Raw genomic sequence first — 16,837 nt, 5'->3', positions numbered from 1 at the left:
AAATATGTTATCATGAAAGAGGACACTTCATATTTGTCTCACTCATCTGATGACAAAACAGTTTAACATTTCCTGTTTTGATGAACATATCTCAGCATGTTCTGAAGATGATGCGAGATGCGAGACAGCGAGCACATTTGCTTTTGAATTGGAAAATACACCAATATCGCCTGGACAGTTGACTTCTTAGCTGTCTGAATAGAGCCCAACTGAACTTCAACAAATACCTGCAGGTTGACGTCACATTTTGTTAATGTGAACAAAAGTCTTCTAAATCTTGATTTTAGATATTATTGTATTAGATGTATGTGGCTTACAAGTGGGACACTATGTGAAGAATAATAAGAATTGTAAAGTGTTTATATTTGAAGAACTAAACTACTAATCTACTCACAGAGCCTTCCTGCAGTTCCTCACAGCTGGAATCAGCCTCAGTCGTCCCTCATCTGATGTGTTGTACTTCTTCAGGTCCAACTCCTCCAGAACCTCCTCTGACATCTGCAGCATGTAGGCCAGAGCTGAGCAGTGGATCTCTGAGAGCTTCTTCTCTGATCTATTCTCTGACGTCAGGAACTCTTGGATCTCCTGATTTACCGAGTGGTCGTTCATCTCCGTCAGACAGTGGAAGATGTTGATGCTTCGGTCAGGAGAGATATCATGACTGTTCATCTCCTTCAGGATGTTGATGGCTCTCTGAATGACTTCTGGACTGTTGTCTGTCCGACCCAGCAGACCTCCTAAGAGCCTCTGGTTGGACTCCACAGAGAGGCCATGAAGGAAGCGGACAAACAGGTCCAGGTGGCCATTTTGACTTTGAAGGGATCTCTCCATGGCTCTCTTCAAGAAGACATCCAGGGACGGGTAATCGTCGTTGTCCCTGGGATCGTTGTCATCATCTTCCTCATAATTCTGATCATTCTGATCATACTCATCATACTCATCATTCTGATCATACTCATCATTCTGATCATACTCATTCTGATCATACTGATCATACTCATCATTCTGATCATGCTCATCATACTCATCATTCTGATCATACTGATCATACTCATCATTCTGATCATACTCGTCATTCTGATCATACTCGTCATTCTGATCATACTCATCATTCTGATCATAATTCTGATCATGCTCATACTCGTCATTCTGATCATACTCGTCATTCTGATCATACTCGTCATTCTGATCATACTCATTCTGATCATACTCGTCATTCTGATCATACTCATTCTGATCATACTCGTCATTCTGATCATACTGATCATACTGATCATACTCATCATTCTGATCATACTGATCATACTCATCATTCTGATCATACTCGTCATTCTGATCATACTGATCATACTCGTCATTCTGATCATACTCATCATTCTGATCATACTCATCATTCTCATCATACTCATACTTATCTTTCTCATCATAATCCTCATACTCAATTTCCTGATCATCATCATCATCATCCCTATCTTCCAGGAAGTCCTTCAGCACCTCTATGTTCCTGTTGGTGTAACAGTGGAACATGTAGACTGCAGCCAGAAACTCCTGAACGCTCAGGTGAACGAAGCAGTAGACTGTTTTCTGGAAGATCACACTCTCTCTTTTGAAGATCTCAGTACAAACTCCTGAGAACACAGAGGCCTCTGTGGCGTCCAGACCGACCTGCTCCAGGTCTTCCTGGTAGAACATGATGTTTCCTTTCTGCAGCTGTTCAAACGCCAGCCTCCCCAGCTTCAGGAGAACGTCCCCGTCAGCCTCCATCAGCTCCTGTGGACTCGTCTCATGTCCCCCCTCGTACTTCTGCTTCTTCCTCTTTGTCTGAACCAGCAGGAAGTGTGAGTACAGGTCAGTCAGGGTCTTGGGCAGCTCTCCTCTCTGGTCTGTAGTCAACATGTGCTCCAGAACTGTGGCAGTGATCCAGCAGAAGACTGGGATCTGACACATGATGTGGAGGCTCCTGGAGGCCTTGACGTGTGAGATGATCCTGCTGGACAGCTCTTCATCACTGACTCTCCTCCTGAAGTACTCCTCCTTCTGGGCGTCAGTGAAGCCTCGTACCTCTGTTACCCTGTCAACACATGCAGGAGGGATCTGATTGGCTGCTGCAGGTCGGGAAGTGATCCAGACGAGAGCCGAGGGAAGCAGATTCCCCTTGATGAGGTTTGTCAGCAGCACGTTGACTGACGACTTCTGGGTGACGTCAGAAACGACCTCCTTGTTGTTGAAATCCAGTGACAGTCTGCTTTCATCCAGGCCGTCAAAGATGAACAACAGTTTACAGACGGCGAGCTTCTCTGCGGTGACCTTCTGTAACGTTGGATGGAAAACATGGAGCAGCCCGAGAAGACTGAGCTGCTCGTCTCTGATCAGGTTCAGCTCCCTGAACGAAAGCAGAACCACCAGACTGACATCTTGGTTTTCTAAACCCTCCGCCCAGTCCAGAGTGAACTTCTGCACTGAGAAGGTTTTTCCGACGCCGGCGACGCCGTTCGTCAGAGCGACTCTGATGGGTGTCTGTTGGTGAGGTAAGGCTTTAAAGATGTCCTGGCACTTGATTGCAGTGTCGTGGATGGTCTTGATCTTGGAAGTCGTCTCCAGCTGCCTCACCTCATGTTGGGTATTAACCTCTTCGCTCTGCCCCTCTGTGATGTAGAGCTCAGTGAAGATCCTGTTGAGGAGGGTTCCACTTCCTGTTTCATCACTTCCTTCAGTCACACGTTCACATCTCCTCCTCAGACTGATCTTATGTTCATCTAAAACCTCCTGCAGACCGAAGTCCACTGTAAGACAATAAAAAATGTCAAAGTATGAAACTAAAATGATAACACTAAGACAGAATGAGGATGGAGCGCTTAGATTTTATAAAATGCAACAAACTTAAAATTGTCATGACTGATGCAACACATCTGACTCCTGATGTCAGACATGAAGACATCAGCAGACAGATGTACAGTCTTACTGGCTGAATGTGGTCCAGATCTTGCTCTGGATCTCTCTGCACACTGGGGGCAGGAGGAGGCTCCTGGTGAAGCACAAAGGTCCCAGTATGAGGTGATGCACTGCCTGCAGAACCAGTGTCCACAGCTGGTGGAGACTGGATCCTTCAGGACGTCCTGACACAGAGCACAGCAGGACGGCTGCTCCTCCACAGGATCAGGACTCCTCCTCTTCTCTCTGAGGAGATGAAGACATCTTTAAATGAAAAACCATCATTGAGTCGTGTACAAACATATTTCGCCAACACCATGGAGATGATTAGATAACAGAAAGCTGCCACAACACTCAGACACAGACAGCACAAACTGGTAGGCGTTGGTCTCAAATTGAAGGATGTGAGCTGCCACTGCATCATACTGCAAGTGGTAAAGTATTCTAAAGTAAATTGCATCATGTCGAGATTACTACAAACACCTGTTCCAAAGAACTGGTGTTTTCTGGGGTGGATATGTGACCAAAAGCAAGACCCCCAAACTGCTGAGGAAACTTTCTGGATGCCTGTTTGTTACCATCCTGTTTGTGAAGATGTGCATCTTAATCCAGTTGTGGGGGATGTGGGCCCAAATCAACATCACCCAGTGGCACCCACAGAGAACATGCATTTTGGACAAAATTACACCGGGGTATGATCCTACTGACATGATCAGCAATCTGCTTACCGCTGAAGCCGTCAGTGTGGGTGTGTTTTCAGCTCATTCAGTCGAAATAACTACATCAGGTGCAGCAATTTTGCCAAGTGATGTGCCAGCTTCCATGGTGAATCATGCCCAAAGTAGTAAGGTATGCAAAGAGAACAGGGCACTAGGGGTGCCAGACTTTTGCAGGTGCAGCTATTTGGTTGCAGTAAGGGGTCCAGCTTGGAGGCTTCATAGGGTCTGTGGGCTAAGGTAAGAACAAAGGACACCCAGACCCCAAAAACTACCCCAAGAGCTCAGTCAGGTACTCCCTGACTTCAGGTTGGAACTCCATTGGTTGGTAGTGGATCCATGGGGTCTGTGGTTTAGGCAAGCCCACTTGAAGGACACTCAGACCCCACAGCATCATCAGAGCTGTGCGTGATACTCTTGGGGCACAAACATTTTTTTGTGTGTGTAGCTATCTTTGTGTAACCAGAGGGGTGCTTAAAGACGGGTCCACAGTTTCAGCTGGAGAGCAAAGTGTCTGGAGATGGCAACTAAAGCTCAGGGATGTGAAGCCCAAGGATGTGTGCTTCATCCTGGTGCACAGGTACTGGTGGGATTGGGTCCCTGGACACGTGGGCCGAGCCTGAAGGATCCTTGGGGTCTGTGGGGCCAAAATAAGCCCAGTAGCATGACCCAGGCCCCACAGAGCATCAGGAGCTCAGCCTGGGACTCTGGGGGTTTGCTGGAGGACCCATGGGGTCTGTGGGTTGGATAAGCCCTCAGCCAGAAGGGAGCTTAAAGATGGGTCGACAGACCCTGCAGAGCATCCACATTCCTTTGTTTGCTTTGTGTAAGAAAGGTCCTCCAATGGTGTAACCCACATGGACAAGGGCCACACCTCCCATGGGCCACTCATTGTGGTGTTTGTCCACCTTTGTCTTGTAAAACAGACCCGCCAGTGGTGCAGGCCAAGCGGTCAAAGGTCATGACTCTTGGGAAATACTAACATAATACTAACATAACTTACTGATGAGACTTGGCTATGCAAAGTGGAAAATGGTCATTTCACCCATTTGCTAATTATTTGGGAGATGAAATCTGTATATTTTGGTCAGACTTTTATTTTAGCCTCCTGGCCAAAGGCATTGTGGGTATATGGCCTTTGTCCACTTGGCCAAGGCCCAATAGTAAAGTATGTGATGTAAATGGTAATGAGTAAATGGTCCGTATTTATTTATCTCCTTTCTAGTCATTTTGACCACTCAGAGTGATTGTACATCACATCCTCATTCACCCATCATTCATTCAGAGACTTTTCTCTCGCACATATTCAGTGGTTGGGGTTCAGTGTCTCACCCAAGGACACTTCGACATGCTGCCTTGGAGGAGTCTGGGATCAAACCACCAGTCTGCCGATAAATCGACTACCCACTCTACCTCTGAGCCACAGCCGCTGGACAAGGTATGTCTACAGGTATGTCCAAATACTGGACTCAGAGTATGGTAAGTAAGAGGGTGCTAAGGATCTGGGGCTGAAACACAAACATTTGGGTCCCTGGAGCCTCAGGAATCTGTTATATGAGTGTTCACTTACAAGCACAAGTCATTGTGGAGATATGACCTTTGTCCACTTGGCAGAACCAAGGCCCAATAGTAAGGTATTCAAAGTGGACCAGGTGAACCATGGCAGTCAGACAGTGGGACACCTGGTGGATGGAAAGTTTGGGCAGAAAGTGCCCAAAGCCCAAACTTTGAGAAACCACCCGAAGGGGGGGGGGGGGGTTCGTTGAGTCCATTTGGAGCATGTGGGGCCCTTGTTAGGACATTTGAAGTGGACAAGTTTCACTGTCAATTCCCTGCAATGAAGAAAAGTGAAATGAAAGAAATCTGGTAGAATCTAAAGAAATCAACAAGGAAATATACAAGTACTAATAAAACAGAACTAAATGTAGAGGGAAAAGTGTCAGCAGCGTTTGATAATTATTTCATTGATTTCCCTTGATCAAATCATTCTGTCTATACTGATGCTCCCATTCCGACTTTGAGAGAAATGATTATGATTATTTCCTCTCTAAATTGTTCAAAGGAAAAGGATCTGTGTGGAAATGGCACAGCATTTATCAAAACCTACAAAGGAGAGTTTCCAAGTGCCTGTAAAACTTTAGAAATGACACCAGTCTACTACAGACCAATCAGTATTCTTCCAGCCGTTCCAAAAATGGTAGAAAAGCGAGTCTCTGATGAGATAATATGACATTTGAATAGTACTTCCTTCTAATTGTCATCCATCTTCAACCGCTTATCCGGAGTTGGGTCATGGGGGCAGCAGTTTCAGCAGAGATGCCCAGACCTCCCCGGCCCCAGTCACCTCCTCCAGCTAGTCCAGTGGGACCCTGAGGTGTTCCCAGGACAGTCAAGAGACGTAGTCCCTCCAGCATGTCCTGGCTCTTCCCCGGGACCTCCTTCCGGTGGGACATGCCCGGAACACCTCCCCAGGGAGGCGTCCAGGAGGCATCCGAAACAGCTCCCCACCCGCACTGTAAACAGTGTTGGTGGAGCACTGCTTCCCCCTCCTGAGGCGCTGGACGGTTTGCCAGAATTTCCTCGATGCCTCCATGGCCTCCCCGAACTCCTCCCATGACCAAGCCGCAGCACACTTCAGCTGCCTCAGGAGTTCCATGAGCCAACAAGGTCTGATAGGACTCCTTCTTCAGCTTGACAGCATCCCTTACTTCCGGCGTCCACCACCAGGTTTGGAGGTTGCCGCTTCGACAGGCACCAGAGACCTTACGACCACAGCTTCGAGCAGCCGTGCCGACAATAGAAGTGGAGAACATGGTCCACTCGGACTGAATGTCTCCAACCTCGAAGCTCTCCCGGAGGTGGGAGTTGAAGACTGCAGCAACAGCGGGTTCCGCCAGACGTTCCCAACAGACCCTTCACGATACGCTTGGGCCTGCTGAGTCTCTCCGGTTTCCTCCCCTGCCAGCGGATCCAACTCACCACCAGGTGGTGATCAGTTGACAGCTGAGCCCCTCTCTTCGCCCGAGTGTCCAAAACATGGACGGAGGTCGGATGACACGACAACAAAGTCGATCGTCGACCTCCGGCCTAGGACGTCCTGGTGCCACGTGCACTGATGGACGCCCTTGTGTTCGAACATGGTGTTCGTTATGGACAATGTGTGACTAGCACAGAAGTCCAACAACAGAACACCGCTCTGGTTCAGATCGGGGAGGCCGTTCCTCCCAATCACGCCCCTCCAGGTCTCACTGTCGTCGCCCACGTGAGTGTTGAAGTCCCCCAGTAAAACAATGGAGTCCCCAGTCGGAGCACCATCCAGCACCCCTCCCAGGGACTCCAAGAAGGCCGGGCACTCCACACTGCTTTTTGGCCCATAGGCCAAAACCACAGTGAGAGACCTGTCCCAAAGGCGCAGGGACACGACCCTCTCGTTCATCGGGGTGAACTCCAACACATGGCGGCTGAGCTGTGGGGCTATAAGCAAGCCCACACCAGCCCGCCTCTGCTCACCTCGGGCAACACCAGAGACATGGAGAGTCCAGCCCCTCTCGAGGAGCTGGGTTCCAGAGCCCAAGCTGTTAGTGGAGGTGAGCCCGACTATATCTAGCCGGTACCTCTCAACCTCCTGCACAAGCTCCGGCTCCCCCCCCCCCCCCCAGAGAGGTGACATTCCATGTCCCTACAGCCAGAGGCTGTCTCCGAGGCCCAGGTCGTCGGGGCACTCCGCCTCGACCGCCACCCGTGCCACATAGCACCCGAACCCCTACGACTCCCTCTGCGGGTGGTGGGCCCACAGGAGGTCGGACCCACGTCATCCATTCGGGCTGAGCCCACGGGGCCCGGCCACCAGGTGCTTGTATATGAGCCCCAACCCTGGGCCTGGCTCCAGGGTTGGGGCCCCTGCTGCGCCATACCGGGCGACGTCACAGTCCTCGTTTTTTCAATCATCATAGGGTTTTTTTTTTAAACTGTTCTTGGTCTGGCCCGTCACCAAGGACCCTACCAGGAGCATAAAGCCCCAGGCAACATAGCTCCTAGGATCAGCACACAGGAAGGTCCAAGGTCAGGGCCGGGTTCATGTTTATGCTGAAGCTAAATGTGTGTTTACTTTGATTACTGTTGGTCTTGTTGGCCTGTTTGTGAGAACATGAGAAAGTCAGATTCTTTGGATGTGTTCACACAGTTAAAGCTGATTCTGATTATTGTTGTTCACTTGTTCATTTATTGTAGAACACATGAAGTCAGTCTTATACTTGAACGCTGCTCATGTCTCAATGTTGGACACACAGCAGAAACAGTGTCTTACTTTGTGTCTGAGGCTCCAGGTTCATCACCGAAGTGTGGAAACTCTTCACAGGAGGATCTCAGAGACCCTGAAGTGTCATCCTCTTCCTCCAGATCACTCATCTTCAGTCAGTCTGAGAGGTGAGTGTGTCAGTGTGTAGTGGAGGTCTATAGTGTGTGTGTGCTAGTTAGTCAGTGTGTCAGTGTGTAGTGGAGGTCTATAGTGTGTGTGTGCTAGTTAGTCAGTGTGTCAGTGTGTAGTGGAGGTCTATAGTGTGTGTGTGTTAGTTAGTCAGTGTGTTAGTGTGTAGTGGAGGTCTATAGTGTGTGTGTGTTAGTTAGTCAGTGTGTAGTGGAGGTCTATAGTGTGTGTGTGTTAGTTAGTCAGTGTGTTAGTGTGTAGTGGAGGTCTATAGTGTGTGTGTGTTAGTTAGTCAGTGTGTAGTGGAGGTCTATAGTGTGTGTGTGTTAGTTAGTCAGTGTGTTAGTGTGTAGTGGAGGTCTATAATGTGTGTGTGTTAGTTAGTCAGTGTGTTAGTGTGTAGTGGAGGTCTATAGTGTGTGTGTGTTAGTTAGTCAGTGTGTTAGTGTGTAGTGGAGGTCTATAATGTGTGTGTGTTAGTTAGTCAGTGTGTTAGTGTGTAGTGGAGGTCTATAGTGTGTGTGTGTTAGTTAGTCAGTGTGTCAGTGTGTAGTGGAGGTCTATAGTGTGTGTGTGCTAGTTAGTCAGTGTGTCAGTGTGTAGTGGAGGTCTATAGTGTGTGTGTGTTAGTTAGTCAGTGTGTAGTGGAGGTCTATAGTGTGTGTGTGTTAGTTAGTCAGTGTGTTAGTGTGTAGTGGAGGTCTATAATGTGTGTGTGTTAGTTAGTCAGTGTGTTAGTGTGTAGTGGAGGTCTATAGTGTGTGTGTGTTAGTTAGTCAGTGTGTTAGTGTGTAGTGGAGGTCTATAATGTGTGTGTGTTAGTTAGTCAGTGTGTTAGTGTGTAGTGGAGGTCTATAGTGTGTGTGTGTTAGTTAGTCAGTGTATTAGTGTGTAGTGGAGGTCTATAATGTGTGTGTGTTAGTTAGTCAGTGTGTTAGTGTGTAGTGGAGGTCTATAGTGTGTGTGTGTTAGTTAGTCAGTGTATTAGTGTGTAGTGGAGGTCTATAGCGTGTGTGTGTGTTAGTTAGTCAGTGTGTAGTGGAGGTCTATAGTGTGTGTGTGTTAGTTAGTCAGTGTGTAGTGGAGGTCTATAGTGTGTGTGTGTTAGTTAGTCAGTGTGTTAGTGTGTAGTGGAGGTCTATAGTGTGTGTGTGTTAGTTAGTCAGTGTGTTAGTGTGTAGTGGAGGTCTATAGTGTGTGTGTGTTAGTTAGTCAGTGTGTAGTGGAGGTCTATAGTGTGTGTGTGTTAGTTAGTCAGTGTGTCAGTGTGTAGTGGAGGTCTATAGTGTGTGTGTGCTAGTTAGTCAGTGTGTCAGTGTGTAGTGGAGGTCTATAGTGTGTGTGTGTGTGTGTTAGTTAGTCAGTGTGTAGTGGAGGTCTATAGTGTGTGTGTGTGCTAGTTAGTCAGTGTGATAGTGTGTAGTGGAGGTCTATAGTGTGTGTGTGCTAGTTAGTCAGTGTGTAGTGGAGGTCTATAGTGTGTGTGTGTTAGTTAGTCAGTGTGTCAGTGTGTAGTGGAGGTCTATAGTGTGTGTGTGCTAGTTAGTCAGTGTGTCAGTGTGTAGTGGAGGTCTATAGTGTGTGTGTGTTAGTTAGTCAGTGTGTTAGTGTGTAGTGGAGGTCTATAGTGTGTGTGTGTTAGTTAGTCAGTGTGTAGTGGAGGTCTATAGTGTGTGTGTGTGTGTGTGTGTGACACATGTTGAGATAAGAAGCTCAAACGGAAAAACAGCTATAAAAATGGAGCCGTCACGTCAGCCTGTGACGTCCCACTGAAGGTTTTAACCCCCCCCTGCCTGAGTGTTTCCACCTGGTCTGATGAGGTCGTTCAGGTCACCTGTGGGATTAAATGTGAATCTTTACAATCAGACCGTCTCTAGTAGTTTTCTCTCTCTGTCTCTCTCGACACTTCCTGGTTGTGTTCACATCAATAAAGTTTATTCAAACTCACACAGTTTACAGTTGGACAGTCAAACACTACTAACAACAGTAATAAAGTAAAACAATAGTAACACTCACCTACTCTCTGCTCTCTTCTCTCTGCAGTGACCAAACTCTTCCTCTTTTCTTCACTTCCTCCTGACGTCCCTCTGGCTCACTGCCCCCCCCTGTGGTGGCACTGAGACCTACAAGCAGCAGCTGCTTCCTCCTTTGAGCTTCTTTCAGAGCACTTCTGGACTTTTACACTGTCAAGTAGGAATATTGGCTTTGCATTCCTCAGTTAACATAAACTCAAAGAAGTAATTAGAAATAAAAAGAGGGAAAACACTTTGAACACTTTGAGACACCACCTTCACTTCAGCTCACACCTTTAAGCTCCTGCTCTCTTCTTCTTGCATTTCCTGTCATACTAACCATCAAGTATCAATTCCTACTACATCTTAATCAACACTTAATCAATACATTCTAGTCACATGATGTGATATCTCAATATTCTATACCACAGTAGTTCTCACAGCATGTGAAGAACCAATAAACTCCTGGTGTTTGTGTTTTTGATCGGAGGGAGCTACAGACAGACGGACAGATTTATCACCTGTAAAACAAGCTGGTGATGGAGTCTGATTCCTCCATCTCCATCAGCCAGGGTGGTGTTTCCCCATAATTCTGCTGATGTCGACGACATGTAGATCCACATTAGTGACAGTTCATATCATGTAAAGTTAGCATGTTTTCTCTCTGGGGACTCTACGACCGTAGACGTGGATCTATGAACGCAGCAGCCACCGTTCTGTAATATGGTAATAAAGCTACTTCAAGCTGCTCACATGAACTAGAGAATGACTGGAGGATTATGGGCTGTGGCTCAGAGGTAGAGTCCATCAATCGATCAATCAATCAATCAATCAATCAATAAATCAATCTCCAACCATCGATCACTGACCATCGATCACTGGCCATCGATCACCGATCACTGGCCATCGATCACTGGCCATCGATCACCGATCACTGACCACCGATCACCGATCACTGGCCATCGATCACCGATCACTGGCCATCGATCACCGATCACTGACCACCGATCACCGATCACTGGCCATCGATCACCGATCACTGGCCATCGATCACCGATCACTGACCACCGACCATCGATCACCGATCACTGACCACCGATCACTGGCCATCGATCACCGATCACTGGCCATCGATCACCGATCACTGACCACCGACCATTGATCACCGATCACTGACCATCGATCACCGATCACTGACCATCGATCACCGACCATTGATCACCGACCACTGACCATCGATCACCGACCATTGACCATCGATCACCGACCATTGATCACCGATCACTGGCCACCGATCACTGGCCACCGATCACTGGCCATCGATCACCGATCACTGGCCATCGATCACCGATCACTGGCCATCGATCACCGATCACTGGCCACCGATCACTGGCCACCGATCACTGGCCATCGATCACCGATCACTGGCCATCGATCACCGACCATTGATCACCGACCACTGACCATCGATCACTGACCACTGACCATCGATCACGATCACGATCGCCGACCATCGATCACTGACCATCGATCACTGACCACTGACCATCGATCACGATCACGATCGCCGACCATCGATCACTGACCATCGACCACCGATCACTGACCACCGATCACTGACCACCGATCACTGACCACTGACCATCGATCACGATCGCCGACCATCGATCACGATCGCCGACCATCGATCACCGACCACTGACCATCGATCACTGACCACTGACCATCGATCACGATCACGATCGCCGACCATCGATCACCGATCACTGACCACCGATCACTGACCACCGATCACTGACCACCGATCACTGACCATCGATCACTGACCACCGACCATCGATCACGATCGCCGACCATCGATCACCGACCACTGACCATCGATCACTGACCACTGACCATCGATCACGATCGCCGACCATCGATCACCGATCACTGACCACCGATCACTGACCACCGATCACTGACCACCGATCACTGACCATCGATCACTGACCACCGATCACTGCCCCCCCACAGTAATAAAGAGCTGTTGTTTCTTTCAAGATGTAAAATATTTTATTTTCTGTAAATGATTCTAAATCAGATTCCACATTTTCCCCAAAAACAAAAAAAACAAACATCATCATCATCATCATCATCATCATCATCATCACGCTGTTTACATCCAGTAATAAACAACAGAACCAAAAACGAGGCTCAGCGTCGTCCCGTCCTGATGAAGCTTCGTCTGGACTCCGGACGCCTCCACACACACACACAAACTAAAAGACTCCTGCAGCCTAAACTAAACTAAACAGGAAGTAAAGTCAGCTGAAGGCCGCGGTGACACCTGCCCGACACTCAGGAAGCATTCAGTCCGTTCACAGTCTTTGTCCGGTCAGAGCGCGCCGCCTCCAGCGCCGGGACAGGAAACACAAACAGTGAAACTTTATTTAAACTCCAACAGAAGAACGCTCTGATCGGCAGGTGATGAAGGTGAGGATGAGGATGTTAAGGTAACTCTCCGTGGAGTGATTTTCTAAACTTTGTCTGCTTTTAAATTTATGATACACATATTTACACGCTGCGACTCCAGACCTCGAACTCACCACGGATTTAGAAAATAGCTTCATTCAGTAATAAATACAAAAAGAACAAAAATCTCTTATTTTACAGGAAATTAACAAAAGGCAGGGAGGAGGAGGAGGAGGAGGAAGAGGAGTCGTCAAGTATGCTTCTCTGGGAATTTCTCTGTTTTTTTTGTTGTTTTCTGTTTTTTTAGTGCAAGTTCCTGAAGCTCCCTTTGAGGACGACGACATTCTGTTATTTCAGTGGCGTTCACACTCACATTTACATCTGTGGTCATTTTTACACTCAATATACACAGAGGACCAGCCTCGTCACAAGCCCCGCCCCCTCACCTGTCACTCACCCGTGTTTAGCCCCGCCCACCCCAACACAGGACTCACCTGTCACCCTCCACCCCGCCCCCCCCCCCCCCCCCCAAAAAAAAATCATTATGATCTCTGATCTAATCTGCAGTGATCAGGTTTGTTATTATTATATTGACTTCTGATCGGATGTGTAGCTCCGCCCACAGAGTGGTGGGCGATCGACATCCATCCTCAGCACCGAGAGAGAGAGAGAGAGAGCTGCCAGTGTGTGTGTGTGTGTGTGTGTGTGTGTGTGTGTGTGTGTGTGTGTGTGTGTGTGTGTGTGTGTGTGTGTGTGTGTGTGTTCAGTTCATCCATTTGCGGCAGTTGATGCCTCCACAGTGACAGGGGATCTTATGCTGGTCGTCCTCCAGGTCGAACTTGTAGTCATACGACAGCTGAGAGAGAGACGGGGGGGGGGGGGTTACTGATGCTGTCCTGTTTACACACACACACACACACACACACACACACACACACACACACACAGAGTACACACACACAGAGTACACACACAGAGTACACACACACACACACAGAGTACACACACAGAGTACACACACAGAGTACACACACACACACACACAGAGTACACACACACACGCACACACACACACAGAGTACACACACAGAGTACACACACACACACACACACACACACACACACACAGAGTACACACACACACACACACACACACACAGAGAGTACACACACAGAGTACACACACACACACACACACACACACACAGAGTATACGCCTTTATTCAGGTTACCGTTCTTCATTGGACCCACTGAGCCTGATTTATGATTCTGTCATATCTTTGGCACAGTTACGGTATAGTAGTGGCACAGTTACGGAGTGGTAACGGCACAGTTACGGTATAGTAGCGCCACAGTTACGGAGTGGTAACGGCACAGTTACGGTATAGTAGCGGCACAGTTACGGAGTGGTAACGGCACAGTTACGGTATAGTAGCGGCACAGTTACGGTATAGTAGTGGCACAGTTACGGAGTGGTAACGGCACAGTTACGGTATAGTAGCGGCACAGTTACGGTATAGTAGCGGCACAGTTACGGAGTGGTAACGGCACAGTTACGGTATAGTAGCGGCACAGTTACGGTATAGTAGCGGCACAGTTACGGAGTGGTAACGGCACAGTTACGGTATAGTAGCGGCACAGTTACGGTATAGTAGCGGCACAGTTACGGAGTGGTAACAGCATAGTTACGGTATAGTAGCGGCACAGTTACGGTATAGTAGTGGCACAGTTACGGAGTGGTAACAGCATAGTTACGGTATAGTAGCGGCACAGTTACGGAGTGGTAACGGCACAGTTACGGTATAGTAGTGGCACAGTTACGGTATAGTAGCGGCACAGTTACGGAGTGGTAACAGCATAGTTACGGTATAGTAGCGGCACAGTTACGGAGTGGTAACGGCACAGTTACGGTATAGTAGTGGCACAGTTACGGTATAGTAGTGGCACAGTTACGGAGTGGTAACAGCATAGTTACGGTATAGTAGCGGCACAGTTACGGAGTGGTAACGGCACAGTTACGGTATAGTAGTGGCACAGTTACGGTATAGTAGCGGCACAGTTACGGAGTGGTAACAGCATAGTTACGGTATAGTAGCGGCACAGTTACGGAGTGGTAACGGCACAGTTACGGAGTGGTAACGGCACAGTTACGGTATAGTAGTGGCACAGTTACGGTATAGTAGCGGCACAGTTACGGAGTGGTAACAGCATAGTTACGGTATAGTAGCGGCACAGTTACGGAGTGGTAACGGCACAGTTACGGTATAGTAGTGGCACAGTTACGGTATAGTAGCGGCACAGTTACGGAGTGGTAACGGCACAGTTACGGTATAGTAGCGCCACAGTTACGGAGTGGTAACGGCACAGTTACGGTATAGTAGTGGCACAGTTACGGTATAGTAGCGGCACAGTTACGGAGTGGTAACGGCACAGTTACGGTATAGTAGCGCCACAGTTACGGAGTGGTAACGGCACAGTTACGGTATAGTAGTGGCACAGTTACGGTATAGTAGCGCCACAGTTACGGTATAGTAGCGGCACAGTTACGGTATAGTAGTGCCACAGTTACGGTATAGTAGCGCCACAGTTACGGTATAGTAGTGGCACAGTTACGGTATAGTAGCGCCACAGTTACGGTATAGTAGCGCCACAGTTACGGTATAGTAGCGCCACAGTTACGGAGTGGTAACAGCATAGTTACGGTATAGTAGCGGCACAGTTACGGAGTGGTAACGGCACAGTTACGGTATAGTAGTGGCACAGTTACGGTATAGTAGTGGCACAGTTACGGTATAGTAGCGCCACAGTTACGGAGTGGTAACGGCACAGTTACGGTATAGTAATGGCACAGTTACGGCGCAGCCTGCCATGCACCTCTGCAGAAATGGAACTACACGTCACAGCAACGCAGACTGCAACAACTGAGACTGGTCTTCATCATCGACGTTAGCTAGCATCAGCTAGCGTTAGCACACTAAGGTCTGAGTTAGTTCAGGCCCCATGAGGACTGATCTGTGAGCTTTTTAGCTAATTTCTTTAATTTTGGCAAAGTGACGTCATTAAGCGTGTGCAGAGTAATTATTAGCAGCTCTGTTCTTCCTCCTAGCAGGCTGGACAGACGACACTGCATGACTGAAGAAAAGCTAAAAACGTTACGATTGTCAGTTAAGTTCTGAAGAGTTGTTTTCCCTCTGAGGGTTAACGGCGTATTTGTGATGTCAGGCGTCTGATAGCGGTGTTAGCGGTGTTGTGCTCTGGGTGACGCCAGGTGAAGCTGCTGTACCTCTTCTCCTCTCTGGATGCGTCTGCAGGAGCTGATGATGATCTTGTTCTCCTTCTCCACAGTGACCACCTCCGTGATGCAGTTGGGGGAACAGGAGTGGTTGATGTACCTGTCAATCACAGACAGGAGGCAGGTTCAGTCCAATGAACCACAACTGATCATGTGATCTCTCATATTAGTCTGAGCTGGTCTCACCTGGCAGGTCCTCCAGTGATGGTGGCGTCGATCACGTAGTCGTTGTCGATCCGAAACATGTACACACCGCGATTCTACACACACACACACACAGACACACACACATTACACACACACACACACAAAGAGTGAAACACGTCAGTCTGCTGTCGGTCTGTTTTCAGGCCCGCACAGTTTCATCTTTGTTCAAGAAGAGGTATCTGTTACTATATATCTATATATCTATTATTATATATCTATATATCTATTATCATATATCTATATATCTATTACTATATATCTATTATTATATATCTATATATCTATAATTATATATCTATTATTATATATCTATTACTATATATCTATATATCTATTACTATATATCTATAATTATATATCTATTATTATATATCTATATATCTATTATTATATATCTATATATCTATTATTATATATCTATTACTATATATCTATTATTATATATCTATATATCTATTACCATATATCTATAATTATATATCTATTATTATATATCTATATATCTATTATTATATATCTATTACTATATATCTATATATCTATTATTATATATCTATATATCTATTATTATATATCTATTATTATATATCTATATATCTATTACTATATATCTATAACTATATATCTATAATTATATATCTATTATTATATATCTATATATCTATTATTATATATCTATATATCTATAATTATATATCTATTATTATATATCTATTATTATATATCTATATATCTATTATTAAAGAAGAATAAATAACAGCCTGATGTGTGCTGCAGGAACTCTTTCCTTCATTAAACC

At 47.0% G+C, this 16,837-nt stretch overlaps 2 protein-coding genes across 2 annotated transcripts in view; both read right to left on the bottom strand.

The window, feature by feature from the left end:
* Positions 1-390: 390 nt before the first annotated feature.
* LOC139220947 (NLR family CARD domain-containing protein 3-like) lies at positions 391-8,062 on the bottom strand. Its single transcript, XM_070852842.1, has 4 exons — positions 7,954-8,062; positions 2,963-3,177; positions 1,389-2,783; positions 391-917 (listed from the first exon to the last, which is right to left on the bottom strand). Exons 1-4 carry the CDS (start codon positions 8,052-8,054, stop codon positions 391-393), a joined length of 2,238 nt encoding a protein of 745 aa, XP_070708943.1. The 5' UTR covers positions 8,055-8,062.
* A 5,012-nt stretch (positions 8,063-13,074) lies between these two features.
* The window catches only part of kmt2ca (lysine (K)-specific methyltransferase 2Ca), a 52,053-nt gene continuing 48,290 nt past the window's right edge, over positions 13,075-16,837 (bottom strand). Inside the window, exons 62-64 of the mRNA XM_070852790.1 lie at positions 16,018-16,091; positions 15,823-15,931; positions 13,075-13,395 (exon numbers count right to left, since the gene is read on the bottom strand). Coding sequence (XP_070708891.1) covers positions 13,303-13,395; positions 15,823-15,931; positions 16,018-16,091 — 276 coding nt within the window. The 3' untranslated portion in view covers positions 13,075-13,302. The remainder of the gene's footprint in view (positions 13,396-15,822; positions 15,932-16,017; positions 16,092-16,837) is intronic.

This window comes from Pempheris klunzingeri, chromosome 21 (genome assembly GCF_042242105.1).
Source record: "Pempheris klunzingeri isolate RE-2024b chromosome 21, fPemKlu1.hap1, whole genome shotgun sequence".
Lineage (NCBI taxonomy): Eukaryota > Metazoa > Chordata > Actinopteri > Acropomatiformes > Pempheridae > Pempheris > Pempheris klunzingeri.
This window is presented reverse-complemented; position numbering and strand designations above follow the sequence as displayed.